Genomic DNA, 27734 nt, shown 5'->3' on the forward strand with positions numbered 1-27734 from the left:
GAGCAGGGAGATTTAGGGGTCCTAGTACAGAAATCACTAAAAACTAGTGGAGAGGTACAAAAATAATTTAAAAGGCTATTGGAATGTTAGCCTTCCTCTAAAAGGGGCTGGAATACAAAGGGGAGGAAGTTATGCTGCAATTGTATCGAGATCGAGTTCGACCCCATCTGGAGGACCGCGTTCAGTTCTGGGCACCACAATTCAGGAAGGAGATATTGGCCTTGGAGTGGGTGCAGCGCCGATTCACCAGAGCAAAAAGGGCTAAATTGTGACTAATTTTCAACAACGTTCAACAATTTTCCAACAACGTTCACCTGAGGAAGGAGGAAGCCTCCGAACGCTTGTGAATTCAAAATAAAATTGCTGGACTATAACTTGGTGTTGTAAAATTGTTTACAATTGTCAACCCCAGTCCATCAGCGGCATCTCCACATCATAAATTGTGACTGAACGCACTTTGATGGCGAGTGCGACCTCTTATGTTCTGGGGCTCAAACCCAAGCCTTCACCAGGGCTCGAACCTACATCTCCTACACACGATTACCTGCAGACCACCTTCACTCAGCTTTTCAGCCCTTCCATATCGTATTAACATCTCGATATTATACTTATCATCCCGTTCCCCCTCAGTGTCCTTTTGAAATTGTAAACAATTTTACAACACCAAGTTATAGTCCAACAAATTTATTTTAAATTCCACAAGCTTTCAGAGGCTTCCTCCTTCGTCAGGTGAACGGTGTGGAAATGTTACGCCCCTTCCTTCACGCCATGAAAATGTACAGCGCTCTCGGTCCCTGCTTTACACGTTCATGAACCATCTATCCCGAAGGTGTCGTGATATGCTCTCCGTGCAGTTACTGTCGCTTTTTTTCCTTGTTCTGGTTGGGTTTATACTTAGTTACCAACTCTCCCCACTAGGTTTAAAATTATACACCGTGCCTCATTACACGGTGAAACCATCAAACGCTTCAGGAAGAAGCAATAATCTCCCGTACCAAGATCTGAACCCATCTCCCCACACCGTTATTGCTAAAAGTTCAGATTGCTGCCCGTTTAGCTACCCACCGTTTCTGGCTCACAGCTTCTCTCCTCCCCGTTCCCAGATTAAACACTTTGCTCCCCCAGCCCCATGTTGGGTTGTTTGGGGGGTTGGATTCTGATCATCTCCAAACCCTCCATCACACCTTCACTGAGAGACTTTCTTTGATCAGAAGCTTTGAACCGTGGCCTGTCTGTGTGAGCTGGCTCCCAGCTTTAGCTGACTGACTTGGTTGATGATGTGACACTGCCACAATACAAAAAAAACACAACTCCGCCCTCTGAATTGGGACAGAGAATCCTTTCACTTTTAATCTTCAATTTTCAGTCCTGAATTTCCAGGCACACTTCATCCTCCTCCTCCTCCCTCCCCCTCCTCCTCTTCTTCCCCCCCCCCTCCTCCCAGAGCCCTCAGGTTCCTGGTCCCAGTGACCTGCATCCGCTGGACAGTGAGCGGCCGCAGTCCCGTCCTCCACCCAACCCCACACGCCAACACTTTCAATGGGGGAGAGAGCAGGAACTCTGTCTGATTCTACCCCGCTCAAAATACCACAAGTTGACCAGAGTCACAGAGCTGGGCAAGGTTTCTGTTTCCAAGCGGGAGGCTGTGTTTCATTGCACAAGTACTGTCATCCAAGTGAGGAGAGGTTGAGACTAGTGACTGTTCCCGTCTGCTAGTGAACACTGGGGAGGGGGGGGTCTCCAACCTTCTGACTGAGCGCTCCATGGTGTCGGTCCGACCCCTTGCCTCCCAGCTCCTAACACGTCCACTTTCAACTTTCCAACTCTTTGCCAACTGCCCCATCGCGGCTCGGAATGCTCCCTCCTCTGGGGAGATCCCAGATCTCGCAAGGATAATGGGGAACAACTTGTGTGCAACAGGCTCTGAAAAAGGGTCCCGTCCGAAAGAGCGAGCTGCCACTCTCTCTCTCTCTCTCTCTGATGCCGATTGTCTGTCCTTCCTATTCCCAACACTCGCTCTCCCTCTGTTATACACTCCGAATCTGCTGAGCCTTGGCTATTCCTGCAAGCAATACCCTTCACTTCCAGACTCACTCCATGGTCTGTGATACCAACTGATTGGAAGCTGCAACCAAATCGTATCTCGCCCTTAATGCGGAGGGTGGTGATACAGTCTCAACAAGAGGTGTCAGCAGCTTCCACCCTCATTCTCAGAATTCTGCAAATTAAGGAAGAGTTTTTCTGTCAGTTCTCATCTTATCGGGTTGTCAAGAAAGTCCATTCACTTTTTTTATGGTGCGGGAAATGGTTTCAGGCTCGATTTCAGATTTCATTTCCTGCCAACTCTTCCCCAAACGATGGCCCATTTCCTGGCTCCGGTTGGAAAGATCCTGCCTGGCATTCCTGGTTCTGTTGAAGATTTCAACAATCACTTGCATTTATATAGCGCCGTTCACACAGAAAATAATGTCCTGAGGCGCTTCACAGAGGTGTAATCAGACAAAAAAAAAATAGGCAGGGAGCCAATGAAGGAGTTATTGGCAGAGGCGATCAAAAGATGAATCTAAAGGTGGGTCTTTAAGCAGGAGAGGGAGATGGACAGGTGGAGGGTTTCCAGAGGGACTCTCAGAGTGTGGGGTCGAGGCATGTAAAGCACAGCCTGATGGTGGAGTGAAGTGGGGACCCATAAGAGGCCAGTGCACTGGGAACGGTTTGGGGGGAGGGTACAGGGCGAGAGGAGGTACTCATTGAGTACATTCAAGGCTGAGTTAGACAAATTTTTGATCAGCAAGGGAGTCAAAGGATATGGGGAAAGGGCACGAGAGTGGAGTTGAGGTAAAAATCAGATCAGCCATGATCTCATTAAATGGCGGAGCAGGCTCGAGGGGCCAAATGGCCTACTCCTGCTCCTATCTCCTATGGTCTTAAGGTCACATAGATAGGGAAGGGTGACACCAGGAAGGGATTTGAACATGAGGACGACAATTTTAAATTGGTGCCATTGGGGGACGGGGAGCCAATATAGATCAGCAAAGACTGGGATGATGGGTGTGCGGATGTAAGATAGGATGCAGGCAGTGGAATTTTAGATAAGTTGAATCTTACAGAGGGTGGCCAGCCAGGAGAGCATTGGAATAGTTGTCTGGCAGTGCTAAGGCATTCATGAGAGTTTGAGCAGCAGATGAGCGCTGGCAGAGATGGAGAAAGGCGATGGTATACAGGTGACAGTAGGCGGCCTTGGTGAGGGAATAGATATGTGGTCAGAAGCTCAGCACAATCTGGGCTTTTATTTTAATTCTTTTTTCTTCAATCTATTCTAATCTTCTATAATTTTGAAATGTTTAATGTGGTTGCTTTATCTCCCTTTAGCTACTGTCCTTCATTCAGTCAATCAGTTCCTGGAGGAGTTGTAAAGGAGTTAAGGGAAAGACCATATTTAAACAGCACCTTTCACATCCTCAGGATGTCCCAAAACGCTTCGCAGCCAGTGAATTACCGCTGAGGCACAAAAGTTGACCTTTCCTGCTCTTCGAATTGTGCCATGGGATCTCTTACATATACATCAACAGACAAATGGCACTAGGCTTACTGTCTCTTCCGAATGACAGTACCTCCACCTCAGTATGCAGTGCGAGTTCCCCTTTCAATTTTTCAAAAAAATGGAATGATTTTCAGCATCAGGTTATCAAGAATTGGAAGGAACCCACCAAGCACCTCCCAAACCAGCAACCTCCATCGCGTGGAGGGACAAGGGCAAGATGTGCATGGGAACCCCATCATCTCCAAGTTCCCCTCCGGGTCACACACCATCCTGACTTGGACATATATCAACGTTACTTCATCGTCGCTGGGTCAAAATCCTGGAATTCCCTACGTGGGAGAACCTTCACCACACGGACTGCAGCGGTTCAAGAAGGCGTCTCACCACCACCTTCTCAAGGGCAATTAGGGATGGGCAATAAATGCCGGCCTCGCCAGCGACACCCACATCCCGAGAATGAATAAATAAAAGTGATCAACTTCCCACAAACACATGCAAAAGGATAGTTCCAAACATTTAATTTTAGTTTACTTTCCCTTGCCACAAAGTCCCCGTTTATTCCACAGAGTATTTTAAAATCAGTTTTCTGCCTTCCCCCACCTGAAGACATGGGTACAGTTCCATGGGCTTCAGTGTTCCTCAAGTAAATCACGCCCAAGTGTCTATTGTGCACATGGGCTGTCAGCAGGGCGTTTGACTGTGGGGGGTAGTACAAGCGAGTTTGACTCAATCTTAACCCAATAGTTACACATGCCAACTTCTAGCACGAGTCATTAATAGCAAGTCAAAGGGGGAACCCTGTCCATTTGCCCCTGAATGGATACTCAGGACGATTGTGGGATCCTGGCTGTGATCAGCGATTGCAGCACAAAACCCACCTGTCCTTCATGGAAAAGTTTGTGCAGAAAAACACCTTTGACCACAAGGCGATCAGCAAGTGGTCCGCACGTAACGTCCTCGAGACCCTGCGGGAAAAGGAGATGGTGGATCCTGTCGGTTGGTTCCCCGAACAGACTGTCAATGTCATTTGGCAGAACGCCTCATCGCCAGAGCTGTCAAACAAGCACCAAGACCTTGCTTGGCTGGTGGTGAGAAGGGCCCTTCCTGTCAGATCCTTCATGTACTCCCAAAGTCTCAGCGCTACCGCACGCTGTCCCCGAGGAGGCTGCGGTGGAGACGAGACCGTCAGCCATCTCCTTCTGGAATGTACCTTTGCAAAGAAGGTCTGGAGAGAGATGCAGTGGTATCTGTCCAGGTTCGTCCTGAGCAATTCCGTAACACAGGACTCTGTGCTCTATGGGCTGTTCCCAGGGACGCACACTGAGACGGACATCAGCTGCTGCTGGAAGACCATCAACTCGGTGAAAGACGCCCTTTGGTCTGCCCGAAACTTGCTGGTCTTCCAGTGCAAGGAGCTGTTGTCGACCGAGTGTTGCAGACTGGCACATTCCAAGGTCCAGGGTTACGTGCTCAGGAACGCACTGAGGACGGGTGCGGCCGCCGCAAAGGCTCTGTGGGGAAAGGCAACTGTTTAGAGCCTTCCCGCCATTGTACATAGAGGGGCTGCAATCAGGGAAAAACCCCCCTCGGGAAGAATGTAAAATTCAAATTGATGTAATGTACCTGTAATGGATCTGTAATGTACCTGTAATGAATCTGTAATCAATAATCTGTATTGAGTGTAATGCAATGAGGCACCCTAGAGTGTCATGAACTGTAATTATGTACAAGGTGTTCGTTGAACTGGACTTAATGTAACCTGCAAATTGTATAATCTGTATTGTGTACGTTTGGAATGTAATATGACAACTGTATTGTATGTATTGCTGCAAATTTTATGAATAAAGTATATTTTTTGAAAAAAAAAGCTGGCGATCTAACATGGGCCTTCCTGGACTGTACGGCTCAGGATAAAGGTACTGCGCCTTGTGTGGGGGAGGAAGGAGAAGATGAGAGAAATCAAGTTCAGGATATTTAAGGTAGCAAAATGATGTGAACCCACCCAACTCTTTGATGTGCAAACTTCACTCCATCACAGGTAACAAATTCAATCACAAGGAAGTAAATTTGTTAGACTTTATTCAACTCCATCTTTCTTTTAAAAAATAGTTCACAGGTTTTAACTACCCAAATGTATGTACGTCGTGAAATCGTGCGACAGAAAAATATATCTATTTTTAACATTCGTTTTTAAGTTAGGTCGAACACCGATCGGGTTTTGATCCTCTGGGAACAGATCACCGTGAAAACAAGAGCAATTGGTAGCTTTCCCGTTCGTCTGGAATTCTAAAAGGCGCCACTTAAAACAAGAGGGGTTCTTTGAGGGAAATGGAGCGGAACAAACTTTCCTGTAAGATGGCAGCAGCCTGGGGTTGTGGACAGCTGCAGAAACTTAGGAAAGAATGATAAGCAGAAAGGGAGCAGTTCGCACGCTTTCTCCTTCCAACCGTGACCTCCGTTTGATCAATCAGTCCCGTCCCCGCCCCCCCAAGACCAATTGAATTTGTGGTGCAGAGTCGACTGTTTGTTGGGAAATAGTTTGCATGCAGTTCTGATGAAAGGTCATCGACCTGAAACGTTCACTCTGTTTCTCTCTCCGCATGTTTGCCAGCATTTTCTGTTTTAATGGCATCCGCACTTGCTGCATTCATGCCTGGCAACACTTATTTTCATTACCCAAAGTCTGTCATGTGAACCCTTCCCCTGATTATACGTCTTATCACATTTACAGCTCCAAACACAATCACCTTCGATAGTAAATTAACGACGATTCATCAAAATGCACCAAATTCAAAATATACACAATGGGCCGAATGATCATTTGCAAAATACACCTCTGTCACCATAAGCCTGAAAGAGAAACGATAAAAACCATTTGCAAAAAGTAAAGACCATTTTTGTCACAAAGTGGTTTCGTACTGAGCAGGGAGCGGTTGAAACCTGGTGATCTCAGTGACACCGATGGTAAACTGAACCGTGTTTGATCTGAACGTTTATAACAAGGACTCCATTCAGACTCCCACATCTCATTCTCAAAAGTCTAATGTTGGATTTCATACATCAAAAGTGCAATTATATTCTGTACCAGATATTTTAAGTGTGCTTTCTGCATATAGGATATAGCTAGTGACATAATAATATTGCATAAATCTTCACGTTTGATCATTGACCAAACCCCTGTCTACTTTCTGTCTATTACACACTCGGCCATATGGCGCAGAGCGCTAGTGGTAATGATAACTGACAAAACTCGACCTACCGACAGGATCCATCCCTGGACATGTTACAATCTGAATATGTTGTAACGGGTGGAGATCTGGGAGGAAGAAGGTAAATTTTACAGGTGGCCACTTTGAAGGCTTGGGCTTCACGGCGAGGCTCACTTCAGAAGAAAAATGGCTTATTTAAAAGAAAAGGAGGGAAAATATGCATTTGCGATCGGTTGAGAGGAATGGGAGACGGCAAAATCATTGGTCGTTCGATTATAGTGGAGGGCTCTGGTGGGGGAGCTCGCCCCAGCGATGGGTGCTGTCCTTGTGGACGATTCCAGGGAGAATGGCTTTGAAGAAGGATGGAAATGGCTACCTCACAAAGACAAAAATCAGCAATAGTTGAAACATGACATTTTGTGGGATACACTCCACTTGTTCTGAAGAACGGGAGATTAATCCCAGTCACTTTCTCCACCTTCTTCATTTATTATTTTTAATGCTGTTTGTATCAGCACATCCTTCAGCAACCATTGAGAGTGGGCGATATCACAGCTCCAGTCCAAAATAATCCCCCTTCCTTCCCTTTGTGACTCTCCGACAAGAGCTGGACTTGTGGACAGACAAGACTGGCAACACTAGTCTCTCCCTCAAGGCAGTATGTTTCAGTACCACAAGAAGACACGAGAGCCTGGCACAAGTGTGAAAGCCCCGTGTGGCCCAGTGACCTGAAATTGCCACATCCCCTGAATTTAACAGGCATTGTAGAGCAGTACTTTCACAAACGTGGCCCTGAATGAGAAGCTCAAGTAGCCCAGTAACTATTATCAGGAGACCTCGCCGACTTTGGCTCAGCCTGTGGAAAGTATCCTTTCACCCACCCGACATGACTGGCCAATTCTTGTGCTACAACTCATTTAAATCACGAATGTATTAGTACATCTGCTGGACCCTTGAATAGGGCCCATTGCTCACAATGGGGCGTTACTGGACTTAATCCAGATTGTGGGGTCTCGACCAACTGGAGAAGAGGGAAGCTCCACACTGGCTCCATCGGGAATGCAAACAGGGGGAAGGGGAGTAGGGCAGGTTCAGTTTTTCTTCGCTTCGACAAGGTCGGTGTTACAAGCCTCTGGATAATGCCATTCAGTTCAGGGTATCGGAGGGCAACATTTCACAGCAACTTTTGTGCTGTTAACGGATTCTTCACCGATTGTTCATTACTTGTGCTTTGTGCTCAATAAAACATCTTACATTCATCTTCAGGAAGTGCCCAACCAGAAGTGACCACCAACACATTCCTCAGATTTCAGTCAATCCCACGGTCTGACCTGCCCTTAACGTTCGAGTCTGTCTAGAACAGTCATAGAAGTAGATTAATAACAAATGGAGTGGCTGAAGGTGAATTCTGGGCTGGTTCAGGAGCCCAGGTTAAAGTTCTCCACAGGTGACGATCTAAAGGTGCTTGGATGTCCCACTCGATGGCAGGTACAGAAGAGCAAAGTCTCTGCGACATCGCCCAGACGCCAACAGCAAAGAACGCCCGCCCAAACCATCTTGTACCAGTCATTCCATAAGCTGAGCCCAGTCTCAGATCTGTGCCCAGGACTCTGTCAATTCTTGCAAACGTGTCTCGATGATCGAGCGCATTACTGAATATCTGAAAAGAAAAACATTTTGCTCACAGGCCCATTTGAAACCTTCCTCCTGGATGGGAGAGATCTTTCCGTTAGCCCAATGAAACATGGGTTTTGTTTTTTGTCCATAATCCATAGCTGTAGCTATGATTACACGAAAAAAAAATCTTCCCGTCAGCTTTTTCTCTCACGAGTTCCCGTGCCTATATTAGAATGGAAACTTCCTATGTAAACGCGTCACGCTGTAATTACACCCTCCCGCCAGTGGTGGCACTGCAGAATCCTTCCAAATGTAACATTTTGCAGAACTATCAAAATTGTGAAGACAGTCTCTAAAATTAACCCAACAGTGTTCAGAGTTCCCCCTAAATTAAAATAAATAAGCAATTATTCAGTTTTTGTTTTCTAAAACAGGCCCCCCTGCAAAGAAGTACAAAAAGAACACCAAGGCAACACAAGGTGCTGAAAGGCTGGGATTCAGACAGGAACTCACTTGCGTGTTAACTTTTTCACTTCTCGATCTTCCTCTTCCTTCAGTTTTACAATGAAACTCTCCAGGACTGGCTTTTCAAACTTGATATACTGGGCAACCTGGCCAGGGTGGGGGAGGAGAAAATATGTAAAATCAGTTAAACTGAATTAACCCAGTGTTGTTATCAGTAAAACATTTGTGACAGCAGCAGACAGCAATGGAGCAACTACAAGGGAAAATCCCAACATGCACCATACAATGACACACTGGCACTTTCCCTCTTACTTCCTGGCATCACAGCTGGGGTGCAATAGGATAGGGGTGCAAGGGAGATAAGAATTTCATTGATAATATCAATCTTACGTGTGTGTGCACCTCCCATGAACTTTCCGTCATTATAATGGAAACTTCCTATGTAAACGTATCACGCTGTAATTACACCCTCCCACCAGTGGTGGTGCTGCAGCACCTCAGCTTCACGTCTCTTGGCTTGCCCCACACTCCAACCAACTGTGTCTGTTTGCCATTAGTTTTTCCATTTAGCTGTAAACAATAATCAAAGTGCTCTATGAAAATCAGAACCATTCAACAGTCGCTGTGCAGTGACACCTATTTATTCATGAACTGCTTCCACCTAGTTATGATTCAGCAAAATGTCTGGTTACATCAGGAAGAGACACAGGTTGCGTTCTGTGTATGATGCTGACCAAAGGAGGAGAAAACGCATGGGCCTTCCACGTGTCCTGAACCACCCTGTTGTGAATCTCACACACACATACACTCCTGCTCCATCTCACTCTCTTGATCTTTAGCAGCTTCAAAGGATATTTTATTGAACGCAACATTCCTCATTGGTAATCCCACAGGTGTTGAATTGGGCAGTAAACTTTAAAAAAGGAGACGCACATCATACGTGACCTCTGTGCCCAGGTCCTTCTCCATCAGAAAGATCTTGGCTATCGCTTCGCATGGTCCCTGAAGAATGCGGGCGATGAGAGGGTAGTCTGACTCCCTTAATTTTGTTCTTTCTGTAAAGGATTACACCGTCAGGAGCAGATAAGACAGAAAGATCATCACAGCTTTTCTACACCTCAGTTACACTATTCTGTGTCTGTCCTGTAACATTATAGAGTGTCAGTGTGTACTGTTCTGTGTCCCTCCTGTAACATTATAGAGTGTCAGTGTGTACTGTTCTGTGTCCCTCCTGTAACATTATATAGTGTCAGTGTGTACTGTTCTGTGTCCCTCCTGTAACATTATATAGTGTCAGTGTGTACTGTTCTGTGTCCCTCCTGTAACATTATATAGATTGTCAGTGTGTACTGTTCTGTGTCCCTCCTGTAACATTATATAGATTGTCAGTGTGTACTGTTCTGTGTCCCTCCTGTAACATTATATAGAGTGTCAGTGTGTACTGTTCTGTGTCCCTCCTGTAACATTATCGAGTGTCAGTGTGTACTGTTCTGTGTCCCACCTGTAACATTATAGAGTGTCAGTGTGTACTGTTCTGTGTCCGTCCTGTAACATTATAGAGTGTCAGTGTGTACTGTTCTGTGTCCGTCCTGTAACATTATAGATTGTCAGTGTGTACTGTTCTGTGTCCCTCCTGTAACATTATATAGAGTGTCAGTGTGTACTGTTCTGTGTCCCTCCTGTAACATTATATAGAGTGTCAGTGTGTACTGTTCTGTGTCCCTCCTGTAACATTATATAGATTGTCAGTGTGTACTGTTCTGTGTCCCTCCTGTAACATTATATAGAGTGTCAGTGTGTACTGTTCTGTGTCCGTCCTGTAACATTATAGATTGTCAGTGTGTACTGTTCTGTGTCCGTCCTGTAACATTATAGATTGTCAGTGTGTACTGTTCTGTGTCCCTCCTGTAACATTATAGATTGTCAGTGTGTACTGTTCTGTGTCCCTCCTGTAACATTATATAGAGTGTCAGTGTGTACTGTTCTGTGTCCCTCCTGTAACATTATATAGAGTGTCAGTGTGTACTGTTCTGTGTCCCTCCTGTAACATTATATAGATTGTCAGTGTGTACTGTTCTGTGTCCCTCCTGTAACATTATATAGAGTGTCAGTGTGTACTGTTCTGTGTCCGTCCTGTAACATTATAGATTGTCAGTGTGTACTGTTCTGTGTCCGTCCTGTAACATTATAGATTGTCAGTGTGTACTGTTCTGTGTCCCTCCTGTAACATTATAGATTGTCAGTGTGTACTGTTCTGTTACCCTCCTGTAACATTATAGATTGTCAGTGTGTACTGTTCTGTGTCCCTCCTGTAACATTATAGATTGTCAGTGTGTACTGTTCTGTGTCTGTCCTGTAACATTATAGAGTGTCAGTGTGTACTGTTCTGTGTCCCTCCTGTAACATTATATAGATTGTCAGTGTGTACTGTTCTGTGTCCCTCCTGTAACATTATAGAGTGTCAGTGTGTACTGTTCTGTGTCCCTCCTGTAACATTATATAGAGTGTCAGTGTGTACTGTTCTGTGTCCCTCCTGTAACATTATAGAGTGTCAGTGTGTACTGTTCTGTGTCCCTCCTGTAACATTATAGTGTCAGTGTGTACTGTTCTGTGTCCCTCCTGTAACATTATAGAGTGTCAGTGTGTACTGTTCTGTGTCCCTCCTGTAACATTATATAGATTGTCAGTGTGTACTGTTCTGTGTCCCTCCTGTAACATTATATAGATTGTCAGTGTGTACTGTTCTGTGTCCCTCCTGTAACATTAGAGAGTGTCAGTGTGTACTGTTCTGTGTCCCTCCTGTAACATTATAGAGTGTCAGTGTGTACTGTTCTGTGTCCCTCCTGTAACATTATAGAGTGTCAGTGTGTACTGTTCTGTGTCCCTCCTGTAACATTATAGAGTGTCAGTGTGTACTGTTCTGTGTCCCACCTGTAACATTATATAGATTGTCAGTGTGTACTGTTCTGTGTCCCTCCTGTAACATTATAGTGTCAGTGTGTACTGTTCTGTGTCCCTCCTGTAACATTATAGAGTGTCAGTGTGTACTGTTCTGTGTCCGTCCTGTAACATTATAGAGTGTCAGTGTGTACTGTTCTGTGTCCCTCCTGTAACATTATAGAGTGTCAGTGTGTACTGTTCTGTGTCCCTCCTGTAACATTATAGAGTGTCAGTGTGTACTGTTCTGTGTCCCTCCTGTAACATTATAGAGTGTCAGTGTGTACTGTTCTGTGTCCCTCCTGTAACATTATAGAGTGTCAGTGTGTACTGTTCTGTGTCCCTCCTGTAACATTATAGAGTGTCAGTGTGTACTGTTCTGTGTCCCTCCTGTAACATTATAGAGTGTCAGTGTGTACTGTTCTGTGTCCCACCTGTAACATTATATAGATTGTCAGTGTGTACTGTTCTGTGTCCCTCCTGTAACATTATAGTGTCAGTGTGTACTGTTCTGTGTCCCTCCTGTAACATTATAGAGTGTCAGTGTGTACTGTTCTGTGTCCCTCCTGTAACATTATAGAGTGTCAGTGTGTACTGTTCTGTGTCCCACCTGTAACATTATATAGTGTCAGTGTGTACTGTTCTGTGTCCCACCTGTAACATTATATAGTGTCAGTGTGTACTGTTCTGTGTCCCTCCTGTAACATTATAGAGTGTCAGTGTGTACTGTTCAGTGTCCCTCCTGTAATATTATAGAGTGTCAGTGTGTACTGTTCTGTGTCCCTCCTGTAACATTATAGAGTGTCAGTGTGTACTGTTCTGTGTCCCTCCTGTAACATTATATAGATTGTCAGTGTGTACTGTTCTGTGTCCCTCCTGTAACATTATATAGATTGTCAGTGTGTACTGTTCTGTGTCCCTCCTGTAACATTATATAGAGTGTCAGTGTGTACTGTTCTGTGTCCCTCCTGTAACATTATATAGATTGTCAGTGTGTACTGTTCTGTGTCCCTCCTGTAACATTATCGAGTGTCAGTGTGTACTGTTCTGTGTCCCACCTGTAACATTATAGAGTGTCAGTGTGTACTGTTCTGTGTCCCTCCTGTAACATTATAGAGTGTCAGTGTGTACTGTTCTGTGTCCCTCCTGTAACATTATATAGATTGTCAGTGTGTACTGTTCTGTGTCCCTCCTGTAACATTATAGATTGTCAGTGTGTACTGTTCTGTGTCCCTCCTGTAACATTATATAGAGTGTCAGTGTGTACTGTTCTGTGTCCCTCCTGTAACATTATAGATTGTCAGTGTGTACTGTTCTGTGTCCCTCCTGTAACATTATAGAGTGTCAGTGTGTACTGTTCTGTGTCCCTCCTGTAACATTATAGATTGTCAGTGTGTACTGTTCTGTGTCCCTCCTGTAACATTATATAGAGTGTCAGTGTGTACTGTTCTGTGTCCCTCCTGTAACATTATAGATTGTCAGTGTGTACTGTTCTGTGTCCCTCCTGTAACATTATAGATTGTCAGTGTGTACTGTTCTGTGTCCGTCCTGTAACATTATAGATTGTCAGTGTGTACTGTTCTGTGTCCCTCCTGTAACATTATATAGATTGTCAGTGTGTACTGTTCTGTGTCCCTCCTGTAACATTATAGATTGTCAGTGTGTACTGTTCTGTGTCCGTCCTGTAACATTATAGATTGTCAGTGTGTACTGTTCTGTGTCCCTCCTGTAACATTATATAGAGTGTCAGTGTGTACTGTTCTGTGTCCCTCCTGTAACATTATAGAGTGTCAGTGTGTACTGTTCTGTGTCCCTCCTGTAACATTATAGAGTGTCAGTGTGTACTGTTCTGTGTCCGTCCTGTAACATTATGGAGTGTCAGTGTGTACTGTTCTGTGTCCCTCCTGTAACATTATATAGATTGTCAGTGTGTACTGTTCTGTGTCCCTCCTGTAACATTATAGATTGTCAGTGTGTACTGTTCTGTGTCCCTCCTGTAACATTATATAGAGTGTCAGTGTGTACTGTTCTGTGTCCCTCCTGTAACATTATAGAGTGTCAGTGTGTACTGTTCTGTGTCCCTCCTGTAACATTATATAGATTGTCAGTGTGTACTGTTCTGTGTCCCTCCTGTAACATTATATAGATTGTCAGTGTGTACTGTTCTGTGTCCCTCCTGTAACATTATAGAGTGTCAGTGTGTACTGTTCTGTGTCCCTCCTGTAACATTATAGAGTGTCAGTGTGTACTGTTCTGTGTCCCTCCTGTAACATTATAGATTGTCAGTGTGTACTGTTCTGTGTCCCTCCTGTAACATTATAGATTGTCAGTGTGTACTGTTCTGTGTCCCTCCTGTAACATTATATAGAGTGTCAGTGTGTACTGTTCTGTGTCCCTCCTGTAACATTATAGAGTGTCAGTGTGTACTGTTCTGTGTCCCTCCTGTAACATTATAGAGTGTCAGTGTGTACTGTTCTGTGTCCCTCCTGTAACATTATATAGATTGTCAGTGTGTACTGTTCTGTGTCCCTCCTGTAACATTATATAGATTGTCAGTGTGTACTGTTCTGTGTCCCTCCTGTAACATTATAGATTGTCAGTGTGTACTGTTCTGTGTCCCTCCTGTAACATTATAGAGTGTCAGTGTGTACTGTTCTGTGTCCCTCCTGTAACATTATAGAGTGTCAGTGTGTACTGTTCTGTGTCCCTCCTGTAACATTATAGAGTGTCAGTGTGTACTGTTCTGTGTCCCACCTGTAACATTATATAGTGTCAGTGTGTACTGTTCTGTGTCCCACCTGTAACATTATATAGTGTCAGTGTGTACTGTTCTGTGTCCCACCTGTAACATTATAGAGTGTCAGTGTGTACTGTTCTGTGTCCCACCTGTAACATTATATAGTGTCAGTGTGTACTGTTCTGTGTCCCACCTGTAACATTATAGAGTGTCAGTGTGTACTGTTCTGTGTCCCACCTGTAACATTATATAGTGTCAGTGTGTACTGTTCTGTGTCCCTCCTGTAACATTATAGATTGTCAGTGTGTACTGTTCTGTGTCCCACCTGTAACATTATATAGTGTCAGTGTGTACTGTTCTGTGTCCCACCTGTAACATTATAGAGTGTCAGTGTGTACTGTTCTGTGTCCCACCTGTAACATTATATAGTGTCAGTGTGTACTGTTCTGTGTCCCTCCTGTAACATTATAGAGTGTCAGTGTGTACTGTTCTGTGTCCCTCCTGTAACATTATAGATTGTCAGTGTGTACTGTTCAGTGTCCCTCCTGTAACATTATAGATTGTCAGTGTGTACTGTTCAGTGTCCCTCCTGTAACATTATAGAGTGTCAGTGTGTACTGTTCTGTGTCCCACCTGTAACATTATAGTGTCAGTGTGTACTGTTCTGTGTCCCACCTGTAACATTATATAGTGTCAGTGTGTACTGTTCTGTGTCCCTCCTGTAACATTATAGAGTGTCAGTGTGTACTGTTCTGTGTCCCTCCTGTAACATTATAGAGTGTCAGTGTGTACTGTTCTGTGTCCCACCTGTAACATTATATAGTGTCAGTGTGTACTGTTCTGTGTCCCTCCTGTAACATTATAGAGTGTCAGTGTGTACTGTTCTGTGTCCCTCCTGTAACATTATAGAGTGTCAGTGTGTACTGTTCTGTGTCCGTCCTGTAACATTATATAGATTGTCAGTGTGTACTGTTCTGTGTCCCACCTGTAACATTATAGTGTCAGTGTGTACTGTTCTGTGTCCCTCCTGTAACATTATAGAGTGTCAGTGTGTACTGTTCTGTGTCCCTCCTGTAACATTATAGAGTGTCAGTGTGTACTGTTCTGTGTCCCTCCTGTAACATTATAGAGTGTCAGTGTGTACTGTTCTGTGTCCCTCCTGTAACATTATAGAGTGTCAGTGTGTACTGTTCTGTGTCCCTCCTGTAACATTATAGAGTGTCAGTGTGTACTGTTCTGTGTCCCTCCTGTAACATTATAGAGTGTCAGTGTGTACTGTTCTGTGTCCCTCCTGTAACATTATAGAGTGTCAGTGTGTACTGTTCTGTGTCCCTCCTGTAACATTATAGAGTGTCAGTGTGTACTGTTCTGTGTCCCACCTGTAACATTATAGTGTCAGTGTGTACTGTTCTGTGTCCCACCTGTAACATTATATAGTGTCAGTGTGTACTGTTCTGTGTCCCTCCTGTAACATTATATAGTGTCAGTGTGTACTGTTCTGTGTCCCTCCTGTAACATTATAGAGTGTCAGTGTGTACTGTTCTGTGTCCCTCCTGTAACATTATAGAGTGTCAGTGTGTACTGTTCTGTGTCCCACCTGTAACATTATAGTGTCAGTGTGTACTGTTCTGTGTCCGTCCTGTAACATTATATAGTGTCAGTGTGTACTGTTCTGTGTCCCACCTGTAACATTATAGAGTGTCAGTGTGTACTGTTCTGTGTCCCTCCTGTAACATTATAGAGTGTCAGTGTGTACTGTTCTGTGTCCCTCCTGTAACATTATAGAGTGTCAGTGTGTACTGTTCTGTGTCCGTCTGTAAGATTGCACATTAATAAGATGCATGTCCTACATCCCCACACATTACATCACAAGGTCAGCGTGTGCTGTACTGTCTATATGCCTGTAAAGTTCATTATTCATACACGGTACATCCTTATATTCAGAATGAACACAGATGTGGGGTACAACATGTCCGCCTTCCATTTTGGTGCAATTGCCCATCTCTGGAAAGAAATTTCACAATCGAATGAAAAACAACAAGAAACTCTGAAGTGCCTCAGCTTCCGTCGAGGCAAGTGCTGGTAATTTGTCCCGAGACCACCCCCCGCCAGATCGGCCCCCCTAACTTCAGCGCAGACCCCGGACAGACATGCCAACATCTGCCAATCTTCCGCCAGAGTTAGGGCGTCCGATCGGGGGCACCCTCGGGGTAACTGCTGGCAACGATCACACGAAGAGCCCACATCCAACAAGTCAACTTGTCCTGAAGGTACTGACCAACCTGAGGTCTGTTTCCACCAATTTTAATCCCCAGCTGTGGAAGTAGTTTGACATGTTTACAACCCGATGTGCTCCCATGTTGTGTTCCCATATTCTCAGAGAGCTCAAGATATACATTTCGTGACAGAGCATCTCTGAGCCCTTGACTCACCTCCACTGGTGTGGACAATATAAAGTGCAAACTCCTCTGAACTGTTTTCAATCTGAAAAAGGGAAGAAAAAAAACGTAACATCGTATCTGAAAGTCTTTCCTTTGACCCTTTTCCTTGTTCAAGGGAAACCTCCAGGATCTGTAATCTCTGTAACCCTGCAAGTAATGTAACCCTGCAAGTAATGTTCAATGTTCAAACACTCAACCTGTTTCTATCAAACTCCTTCCTTCTTTGTTGGCGCAGGTGTTAACCAACAACTTGCATTTTTATAGCGCCTTTAGTGTGGAAATAACGTCTCACGGCGCTGCACAGAGGTGCAAGGAAAAAATAGAAGGCGAGACAAAGAAGGAGATGTTCGGAGGGGTGACTGAAAGCTTGGCCAGAGGTGGGTTTTAAGGAGGCACTTGAAAGGAGGAGAGGGAGGCGGAGGGATTTCAGAAGGGAAATGCAGATGGTGGGGTTCAGGTGACTGAAGGCATGGCCGACAATGGCAGGGCAAGGGGCGTGACGGGTGGGGATGCACAAGAGGCCGGAGTCAGAGGAACGGAGAGTTCGGAGGGGCGGGGTGGTTTCAGGACTGGAAGAAGTTACAGATTATATAGAGAAGGGAAAAGCCATGAAGGGATTTAAACATGAGGATCAGAATTTTAAATTGGAGGTGTTTGGGGGATCAGGAGCCAATATAGGTCAACAAGGACAGGGGTAATGGGTGAGCAGGCCCTGGTGTGGGATCGGATACGGGCAGCAGAGTTTTGGACGAGCTAAAGTTTATGGAGGGTGGTCAGCGCAGCATTGGAAGAGCTGAGGCAGGAAGTGCTAAATGGATGGCTGAGGGCTCCAGCAGTAGATAGGTTGAAGGAGGGGTGGAGACGAGCAATGTTACAGAAGCGAAAGCAGGCAGTCGTTGTGATGGAGAGGATATGGGGTCAGAAGCTCAGTTTAGAGTTGAATCAGTTCCGAGGTTGTGAACAGTCTGGTTGAGCCAGAAATGTTGACCGGTGGGGTGGGGGAGGCCGGAGGGGTAGAGGTTCAGTTGGTGACAAGGGTACGGAGTTTGTAGTGGGGGCTCGAGATGGTAGCTTCGGTCTGCTCAATGTTTTACAGGAGGAAATGACAGTTCATCCAAGAACGGATGTTGGACAATCAGTGTGACAGCACAGAGGCGTCGAGAGAGGTGTAGAGCACTCCCAGGTGGGCAAGGAGCCCGAGTGATGTGAGGCAGTTGGTCTCACACCTCGTGTCCTTGTACACTTTGGGTGACTGAAGACCCAAATGGATAGTAAGGCAGTTTGCACTGACGAGAGGCTGAAAGCACTTCACATCAATGCAAATTCTAGCACACAAATCAAAGAGCGATTTCCCACTGACTCCTCTCAATAACGAGCAGATCCTGGGCGACTCCCATTAACAGCTTACCTTAAACTTATTGAGGAGCAGGTTGAGGACCTGAGTTGTGCTCATGGTGCTGTTCACTCGCACGTTCGTGACAGACCCAAAGGCTGGAGTGAAGACAGACGTCTGCAAAAGAAAGTTCCATGAGAGGCTTTGTGAAAGAGACAGTCCAAGCCCAGGTCCCAGAGGGTGTGGGCCTACAGCACAAAGCTGCCACTAACCTAGCATCAACTGGGTCATCTCAGACGGACAGGCCACCCAGTCAGTGGTAGGAGCAGTGGAGAAATCTCAATGGGGCGGCTCAGGCTTTTAAGGGCAGCACAGACAGAGTCATAGAGTCATAGAGTTATACAGCACGGATAGAGGCCCTTCGGCCCATCGTGTCCGCGCCGGCCATCAGCCCTGTCTACTCTAATCCCAGAGTTTTACTCTGCATCGTAATAAAAACAGAAACTGCTGGAAAACAGGTCAGGTAGCATCTGTAGAGAGAGAGACAGAGTTAATGTTTCAGGTCGATGACCTTTCATTAGAACTGTGATCGACCTGAAACATTAACTGTGTTTCTGTCTCCACAGATGCTGCCCCAACCTGCTGTGTCTTCCTGCCTGTATTTTCCTGTTTTTACTTCAGATTTCCAGCATCCGCAGTATTTTTGCTGATGTTACTCTGTATCGAACCGTGCTGCACGGGACCCATGAACACTGGGTGTCTGAGGTGGGAAACTGTTCCATCTCTCAGCACCAATCTGCTGGATCAGCACAGATTCTCCTCCACTTTTCTCCTGAAGGCACTGACTCCTGCCAGGGTGGAGTCCCACAGCAACCATTCTTCATACTTAAACCGCGCAGCAGCAGGCTATTCGGGTACGGTAGCATAGTGGTAATGTTACTGGACCAGTAATCCAGAGGCCTGGATTGAAATCTGGAGTCATGAGTTCAAATCCCGCCATGGCAGCTGGGGAATTTGAATTCAATTAATTAATTAAATAAATAAAAATCTGGAATTAAAATACTAGTATCAGTAATGGTGGCCAGGAAACTGTCGTAAAAACCCATCTGGTTCACTAATGTCCTTCAGGGAAGGAAACCTTACCAGGTCTGGCCTAAATGTGACTCCAGACCCACAGCAATGTGGTTGATTCTTAATCGCTCTCTGAAATGGCCTTGCAAGCCACTCAGTTGTAAAGGCGGCTCACCACCACCTTCTCAAGGGCAATTAGGGATGGGCAATAAATGCCGGCCTCGCCAGTGACGCCCACATCCCATGAACGAATAAAAAAAGAAATTCGACGACAGGGAGCATCCCAGCTGAGCCAGCTTCTATTCTCAGCACACTCCTGCATGCTCACAGGACTCACCGGATGGTGAGTAGGAGCTGATTTTACCTCTGCCCGGTCGTTCTCTTGCGCAGCGGAACCGAACCCAGAGTCCAGATCACCCGTCGCAGAACAGGCCTGGAGTCCAACCTGGTGCTTTCTGGCTTGCACCTCTACCCATTGGAGATGCTCACAGGCAGTCAGCTCGGGTTGCCAACCCTCCTGGAATTGCCCTGGAGTCTCCAGGAATTGAAGATTAATCTCCTGGGACAGTGCTGTGAGCAAAACCAGTGGCCTTTAAAACAAAAACGTTTTTTTTTTCCCCATATTCTTTTTGTTTATTAAATATTGGAAATGGGGGGGGGAAAAAGGGCTGTTCGACTGTGGGGGGAGGTCATGTGATGAAACCTCCAGGGATACGTCCCAACCACAGATGGCAACTGGTCTTCAGGGTGATGTATGAAGCTCACGCTCCAGAGGATTGCAGTCGTGCAACTCCCTGCCACCATCGCAGGTCGAAGATCAGCCCTGATCTTATGGAACGGCGGAGCAGGCTCGAGGGGCCAGATGGCCTCCTCCTGCTCCTAGTTCTTATGTCCTTACGTTGGCCGAGCCTGTCTGGGGTTTTGGGACCCTCCTGGTTGGCGTGCCACTTTCCGGTGGCTGGTTGATCGATTTACCTTGTGGTTGTAAAAGTGCCCGTTGATGGAGAAACGATGGCGTCTGATGCGCCGCTTGTCACTTGGCGATCTCACGGTGGCCCGTCGCAGTACCAGCGAGCCAGCGTCACTCTTAGTCCGCATCAGCTGAGAGCTCTCCTGGCCACTCGAATCTAGAGAGACAAAAAGGAGCACAGTGCGTATTCGTTCCTCCGTCCTGGCCCATTGCTCCCCTCCGTGCCCGAAGACGCAAACTCTTTCTCGGTCGCCCTCCACTACCTCCCCATCCCCCCTCCAAGTGGCCGTTACTTGCGTGCGAGGCTGGCCAGTGAGTATCTGCGGGACTATTCCACTGTGGAGGGCGTCCGTCAGGCCCCAATCCTCACCCCACATCGGCAATGGTGCCCTTTCTACAGGAGACGTTGGAGTGGAAATCCCGGCTTCTCCTGCCCTCCCTACCGATCTCTCCCTCCCGAGGCACTGGGCCAATTTTAGCATCTAAGATGGGCAAACTCGGCACAATCTAGGTTGACACTGAGGGAGTGCTGCACTGTCAGAGGTGCCGTTTTTCAGATGAGACATTAAACCGAGGCCCCGTCTGCCCTCTCGGGTGGATGTAAAAGATCCTAAGGCACTGTTTCGAAGAGGAACAGGGTGTTCTGCTCCCCAGTGTCTCCCCGGTGTCCCGGCCAATATTTATCCCTCAACCAACATCTCTAAAACTCATCAACTGTTCATTATCACATAACTGTGTGTGGGATCTCACAAATTGGCTGCTGTGTTTCCCACATTAAAAATGACGACACTTCAAAAAAGTACCTCAATGGCTAAAAAGCGCTTTGGGATGTCCTGAGGTCATGAAAGGTGCTATATAAATGCAAGTTCTTTATTTCTCGGGATTGAACCTGGCACTGCCTTGGTCTGTGTGGCTCAGGCTCATCAACAAAGTCAGTAAGAACCTGGACGGTGTCACAGGAGATTGAGGTTGGACATTCGGCTGCGTTACCGTCCGCTGCCCTCCCAATTCACACAACCAGTCTCATCCCAGGGTCAGTCAGAAGCACCAGCCCCTGGTGCGGGAGGGTACGGTAGCATAGTGGTCATGTTACTGGACTAGTAATCCAAGAGGCCTACACTAAAATCTCAGAATTATGAATTCAAATCCCGCCATGGCAGTTGGTAAATTTAAATTCAATTAATTAAATAAAAAATCTGGAATTAAAATATTAGTAATAGTGGCTATGAAACTACTGGATTGTTGTAAAAACCCATCTGGTTCACTAATGCCCTTTCGGGAAGGAAACCTGCCGTCCTTACCCGGTCTGGCCTTTTTGTGACTCCAGGCCCACAGCAATGTGATTGATTCTTAATGGCCCAGCAAGCCACTCAGTTCAAGAAGGCAGCTCACCACCACCTTCTCAAGGGCAATTAGGGATGGGCAATAAATGCCGGCCTCGCCAGCGACGCCCACATCCCATGAACAAATTTAAAAAAAAGGCAGAGAGAGCGAGAGAGAGGTTTAGGGAGGGAATTCCAGAGCTTAGGGCCTGGGCAGCTGAAGGCACGGCCGCCAATGGTGGAGTGATTAAAATCGGGGATGCGCAACAGGCCAGAATTGGAGGAGCGCCGAGATCTGAGGGTTCTGGGACTGGAGGAGGTAACAGAGATAGGGAGGGGCGAGGCCAGGGAGGGATTTGAAACCAAGGATGAGAATTTTAAAATCGAGGCATTCCCTGACCGGGAGCCAATGTAGGTCAGTGAGCACAAGGGGTGATGGGTGAACGGTACTTGGTGCGAGTTAGGATACGGACAACAGAGTCTTGGATGAGCTCGAGTTTATAGAGGGTGGAAGATGGGAGGCCGGCCAGGAGAGCATTGGAATAGTCCAGTCTGGAGGTAACAAAGGCATGGATGAGGGTTTCAGCAGTAGATGAGCTGAGGCGGGGGCAGAGACGGGACAACATGACAGAGAGAGAGCCATGAGCGTTTCAGCCAGGACCCCTTCAGCAGACCTTGCTTGGCCTTTCTTGCCTCATCGAGCCCGTTTGGATGAAGGAAAAACCCATTCTTCCTCCTCGTGATATCGACTGACCCGAGTCACACAGACTGTCGGGAAACGCAAGACGGGAAGTGGCAGAGCCCGACTGCCCACTCCCCTCGGCTACTCCGGGAGATGCATTGGGAACGGTCCAGACTTCAGGCTCACTTCCCAATGATCAAAGAGATGAGGAAAACAGCAAGAACGGACCATGGGACAACACTGGACCAGGGCACACCTGGAGACTTAGTGCACAGATCACCTCCACAGTCCTAGTGCAAGAAAATCAAAAAGTTGGTATGCAGGTGCAGCAGGTGATCAAGAAAGCCAACGGAATGTTGGCTTTTATTGCTAGGGGGATAGAATATAAAAACAAGGAGGTATTGCTGCAGTTATATAAGGTATTGGTGAGACCGCACCTGGAATACTGCATACAGTTTTGGTCTCCATACTTAAGAAAAGACATACTTGCTCTCGAGGCAGTACAAAGAAGGTTCACTCGGTTAATCCCGGGGATGAGGGGGCGGACATATGAGGAGAGGTTGAGTAGATTGGGACTCTACTCATTGGAGTTCAGAAGAATGAGAGGCGATCTTATTGAAACATATAAGATTGTGAAGGGCCTTGATCGGGTGGATGCAGTAAGGATGTTCCCAAAGATGGGTGAAACTAGAACCAGGGGGCATAATCTTAGAATAAGGGGCTGCTCTTTCAAAACTGAGATGAGGAGAAACTTCTTCACTCAGAGGGTAGTAGGTCTGTGGAATTTGCTGCCCCAGGAAGCTGTGGAAGCTACATCATTAAATAAATTTAAAACAGAAATAGACAGTTTTCTAGAAGTAAAGGGAATTAGGGGTTATGGGGAGCGGGCAGGAAATTGGACATGAAGCTGAGTTCGGATCGGTCAATGCCCTGTGGGTGGCGGAGAGGGCCCAGGGGCTATGTGGCCGGGTCCTGCTCCGACTTCTTGTGTTCTTTAGATTTGTGGTTGGGATCAGATCAGCCATGATCTTATTAAATGGCGGAGCAGGCTCGAGGGGCCGATTGGCCTACTCCTGCTCCAATTTCTTATGTTCTTATGTTCTTATGTCCTACATCGGCTGCATTAGATGTGGTGCCCCTCCCCTGGTCATGGTCTATTCAGATATTTCATATTTTTAAAATGTGACGGTGATCTACTACATCGCAGGGCGATATTGAGGATCGTCTTACGAGTATCGCTCTGTGCTTCTGTGTCCTGGTTCTCGGGCGGACTCTCCGACTCCTCCACTTTGATGTCTGGGAGGACCCACGTCACCTTAGTTGGCCTGTGAGGAACAGGAGGTCATCAGGGGTCATCAGGGGTCACAACAGGAATAAACCAGTTCAACAAACAGTGGACAATCAGGATTACTCCCAACTCATTCACCAATGACAGGGATTAAACGTTATTCAGAAAAAATGAATCAGAACACCCTCCTCGTGTCACCCGTCCCCCTCCTCGTGTTACCCCCCCCCCACTCTCCGCGTGTTACCCGCTCCCCCCCCCCACTCTCCACGTGTTACCCGGCCCCCCCCACTCTCCGCGTGTTACCCGGCCCCCCCCCACTCTCCGCGTGTTACCCGGCCCCCCCCACTCTCCGCGTGTTACCCGTCCCCCCCCCCCACTCTCCACGTGTTACCCGGCCCCCCCCACTCTCCACGTGTTACCCGTCCCCCCCCCCACTCTCCGCGTGTTACCCGGCCCCCCCCCCCCACTCTCCACGTGTTACCCGAACCCCCCCCCACTCTCCACGTTACCCGACCCCCCCCCCCTACTCTCCACGTGTTACCCGGCCCCCCCCCCACTCTCCGCGTGTTACCCGGCCCCCCCCCCACTCTCCGCGTGTTACCCGGCCCCCCCCCCACTCTCCGCGTGCTACCCGCTCCCCCCCCCCACTCTCCACGTGTTACCCGGCCCCCCCCCCCACTCTCCGCGTGTTACCCGGACCCCCCCCCCACTCTCCGCGTGTTACCCGCTCCCCCCCCCCACTCTCCGTGTGTTACCCGCTCCCCCCCCCACTCTCCGCGTGTTACCCGGCCCCCACCCCACTCTCCGCGTGTTACCCGGCCCCCCCCCCCACTCTCCGTGTGTTACCCGGCCCCCCCCCCCCACTCTCCACGTGTTACCCGGCCCCCCCCACTCTCCACGTGTTACCCGTCCCCCCCCACTCTCCACGTGTTACCCGGCCCCCCCCCACTCTCCGCGTGTTACCCGGCCCCCCCCCACTCTCCACGTTACCCGCTCCCCCCCCCACTCTCCGCGTGTTACCCGGCCCCCCCCCCACTCTCCACGTTACCCGGCCCCCCCCCCCACTCTCCACGTGTTACCCGGCCCCCCCCCCCACTCTCCACGTGTTACCCGGCCCCCCCCCCCACTCTCCGCGTGTTACCCGCTCCCCCCCCCCCACTCTCCGTGTGTTACCCGGCCCCCCCCCCACTCTCCGTGTGTTACCCGGCCCCCCCCCCCACTCTCCACGTGTTACCCGGCCCCCCCCACTCTCCACGTGTTACCCGGCCCCCCCCCCCACTCTCCGCGTGTTACCCGGCCCCCCCCCCACTCTCCGCGTGTTACCCGGCCCCCCCCACTCTCCACGTGTTACCCGGCCCCCCCCCCACTCTCCACGTGTTACCCGGCCCCCCCCACTCTCCACGTTACCCGCTCCCCCCCCCACTCTCCGCGTGTTACCCGGCCCCCCCCCCCACTCTCCACGTTACCCGGCCCCCCCCCCCACTCTCCACGTGTTACCCGGCCCCCCCCCCCACTCTCCACGTGTTACCCGGCCCCCCCCCCACTCTCCACGTGTTACCCGGCCCCCCCCCCACTCTCCACGTGTTACCCGACCCCCCCCCCACTCTCCGCGTGTTACCCGGCCCCCCCCCCCCACTCTCCACGTGTTACCCCCCCCCCCCCACTCTCCACGTGTTACCCGCCCCCCCCCCCCCCACTCTCCACGTGTTACCCGGCCCCCCCCCACTCTCCACGTGTTACCCCCCCCCCCCCACTCTCCACGTGTTACCCGCCCCCCCCCCCCCCCACTCTCCACGTGTTACCCGGCCCCCCCCCACTCTCCACGTGTTACCCGGCCCCCCCCCCCCACTCTCCATGGGTTACCCGGCCCCCCCCCACTCTCCGTGTGTTACCCGGCCCCCCCCCCACTCTCCACGTTACCCGGCCCCCCCCCCACTCTCCGCGTGTTACCCGGCCCCCCCCCACTCTCCGCATGTTACCCGGCCCCCCCCCCCCACTCTCCGCGTGTTACCCGGCCCCCCCCCCCACTCTCCGCGTGTTACCCGGCCCCCCCCCACTCTCCGCGTGTTACCCGGTCCCCCCCCCACTCTCCACGTGTTACCCGGCCCCCCCCCACTCTCCGTGTGTTACCCGGCCCCCCCCCCACTCTCCACGTTACCCGGCCCCCCCCCCACTCTCCGCGTGTTACCCGGCCCCCCCCCACTCTCCGCGTGTTACCCGGCCCCCCCCCACTCTCCGCGTGTTACCCGGCCCCCCCCCCACTCTCCGCGTGTTACCCGGCCCCCCCCCACTCTCCGCGTGTTACCCGGTCCCCCCCCCACTCTCCACGTGTTACCCGGCCCCCCCCCACTCTCCACGTGTTACCCGGCCCCCCCCCACTCTCCACGTGTTACCCGGCCCCGCCCCCCCCACTCTCCACGTGTTACCCGGCCCCCCCCCACTCTCCACGGGTTACCCGGTCCCCCCCCCCACTCTCCACGTGTTACCCGGCCCCCCCCCCACTCTCCGTGTGTTACCCGGCCCCCCCCCCACTCTCCACGGGTTACCCGGCCCCCCCCCCACTCTCCACGTGTTACCCGGCCCCGCCCCCCCCCACTCTCCACGTGTTACCCGGCCCCCCCCCACTCTCCACGGGTTACCCGGTCCCCCCCCCCACTCTCCACGTGTTACCCGGCCCCCCCCCCCACTCTCCACGTGTTACCCGGCCCCCTCCTCAGTACTCGAGATACGGAGGTTAAAATGAGCCAGGGGTCCTGCGCCCGATTGGGAGTCGGGTGAGGACCACATTAGCTGTAGTGCTCTCCATGACGACGCTGGCACTCACCAACTGGGCTCACCGTGAAGACTGGGTACCTGGGTGAGGTATGGCACAGACTGTACCCCAACAAGGGTCAATGCCTTGGCGGGGGCAGGGGTGGGGGTGTAATGAAGGTAAATCTACACAATTTCACTGGGAGCAAGACATCCCTCTCCTCCCCCACAGACAATCCAGTGTAGAGCGGGTGAGGGCCGGAGAGTGGGACAGCTGAGGGCTAACTCTGTGCTTCGATGCTGTATTGGGGTCGGGGTCAGGGGTCAGGACAGCCGAGACCTACCTCTGTGCTTCAATGCTGTATTGGGGTCGGGGTCAGGGGTCAGGACAGCCGAGACCTACCTCTGTGCTTCAATGCTGTATTGGGGTCGGGGTCAGGGGTCGGGGTCGGGGTCAGGACAGCCGAGACCTACCTCTGTGCTTCAATGCTGTATTGGGGTCGGGGTCAGGGGTCGGGGTCAGGGGTCAGGACAGCCGAGACCTACCTCTGTGCTTCAATGCTGTATTGGGGTCGGGGTCAGGGGTCGGGGTCAGGGGTCAGGACAGCCGAGACCTACCTCTGTGCTTCAATGCTGTATTGGGGTCGGGGTCAGGGGTCGGGGTCAGGGGTCAGGACAGCCGAGACCTACCTCTGTGCTTCAATGCTGTATTGGGGTCGGGGTCAGGGGTCGGGGTCAGGGGTCAGGACAGCCGAGACCTACCTCTGTGCTTCAATGCTGTATTGGGGTCGGGGTCAGGGGTCGGGGTCAGGGGTCAGGACAGCCGAGACCTACCTCTGTGCTTCAATGCTGTATTGGGGTCGGGGTCAGGGGTCGGGGTCAGGGGTCAGGACAGCCGAGACCTACCTCTGTGCTTCAATGCTACAGCCCGAGTGCCAGGAGGTCGACGAGGGCGGGGGTCGGATTCGCTCGTGATCATCCTGCATCTGCAATCGGATTGGCCGGCGCAGTCCCCAGGAGATGTTGAGAAGCCCCTCGATGATCAGCTCCTCTTCTTCCTGCAGCCCAAGACGGAGACAGATTCAGAGCAGCACGGCATCCCCTTCACCGGTGACCATCAGGGGCATCCATCGCTGGGAGTATCAGAACTGGCCTCAGGCATGGGTGGGGAGAGCAGGGGGTGGGGAGCAGTTTGATGGATGGATCCTTACAAATCATACCTCGGAAATGGGTCCAGAGGATTACTGGAGAAAGAAAGAAAAAGAGAGAGAGAGAGAGAGAGAGAACGAGAAGAGAGAACGAGAGAAGAGAAAGAGAGAAAGAAAGAGCAAATGAAAGAGAGAAAGAGCAAAACAGTGAGAGCGAGGAAG

At 49.4% G+C, this 27734-nt stretch overlaps 1 protein-coding gene across 4 annotated transcripts in view; it reads right to left on the minus strand.

Annotated features, from left to right (window-relative positions):
* Window positions 1-5603: 5603 nt before the first annotated feature.
* Window positions 5604-27734, minus strand: part of rassf2a (Ras association domain family member 2a) — a 48769-nt gene continuing 26638 nt past the window's right edge. For 3 of the 4 annotated variants that reach the window (XM_068001039.1, XM_068001037.1, XM_068001038.1), the window contains 8 exons: window positions 27271-27422; window positions 23556-23650; window positions 20327-20478; window positions 18356-18457; window positions 16939-16990; window positions 9766-9887; window positions 8881-8978; window positions 5604-8410 (listed from right to left, as the gene is read on the minus strand). In XM_068001039.1, the coding sequence (XP_067857140.1) occupies window positions 8341-8410; window positions 8881-8978; window positions 9766-9887; window positions 16939-16990; window positions 18356-18457; window positions 20327-20478; window positions 23556-23650; window positions 27271-27422 (843 nt within the window). In that variant the 3' untranslated portion in view covers window positions 5604-8340. Of the gene's footprint in view, window positions 8411-8880; window positions 8979-9222; window positions 9888-16938; window positions 16991-18355; window positions 18458-20326; window positions 20479-23555; window positions 23651-27270; window positions 27423-27734 lie in introns of those variants that run through there. The other variant, XR_010966486.1, reaches the window with a different exon arrangement.

Source organism: Heptranchias perlo, chromosome 20 (assembly GCF_035084215.1).
Source record: "Heptranchias perlo isolate sHepPer1 chromosome 20, sHepPer1.hap1, whole genome shotgun sequence".
NCBI classification, from domain to species: Eukaryota; Metazoa; Chordata; class Chondrichthyes; order Hexanchiformes; family Hexanchidae; genus Heptranchias; species Heptranchias perlo.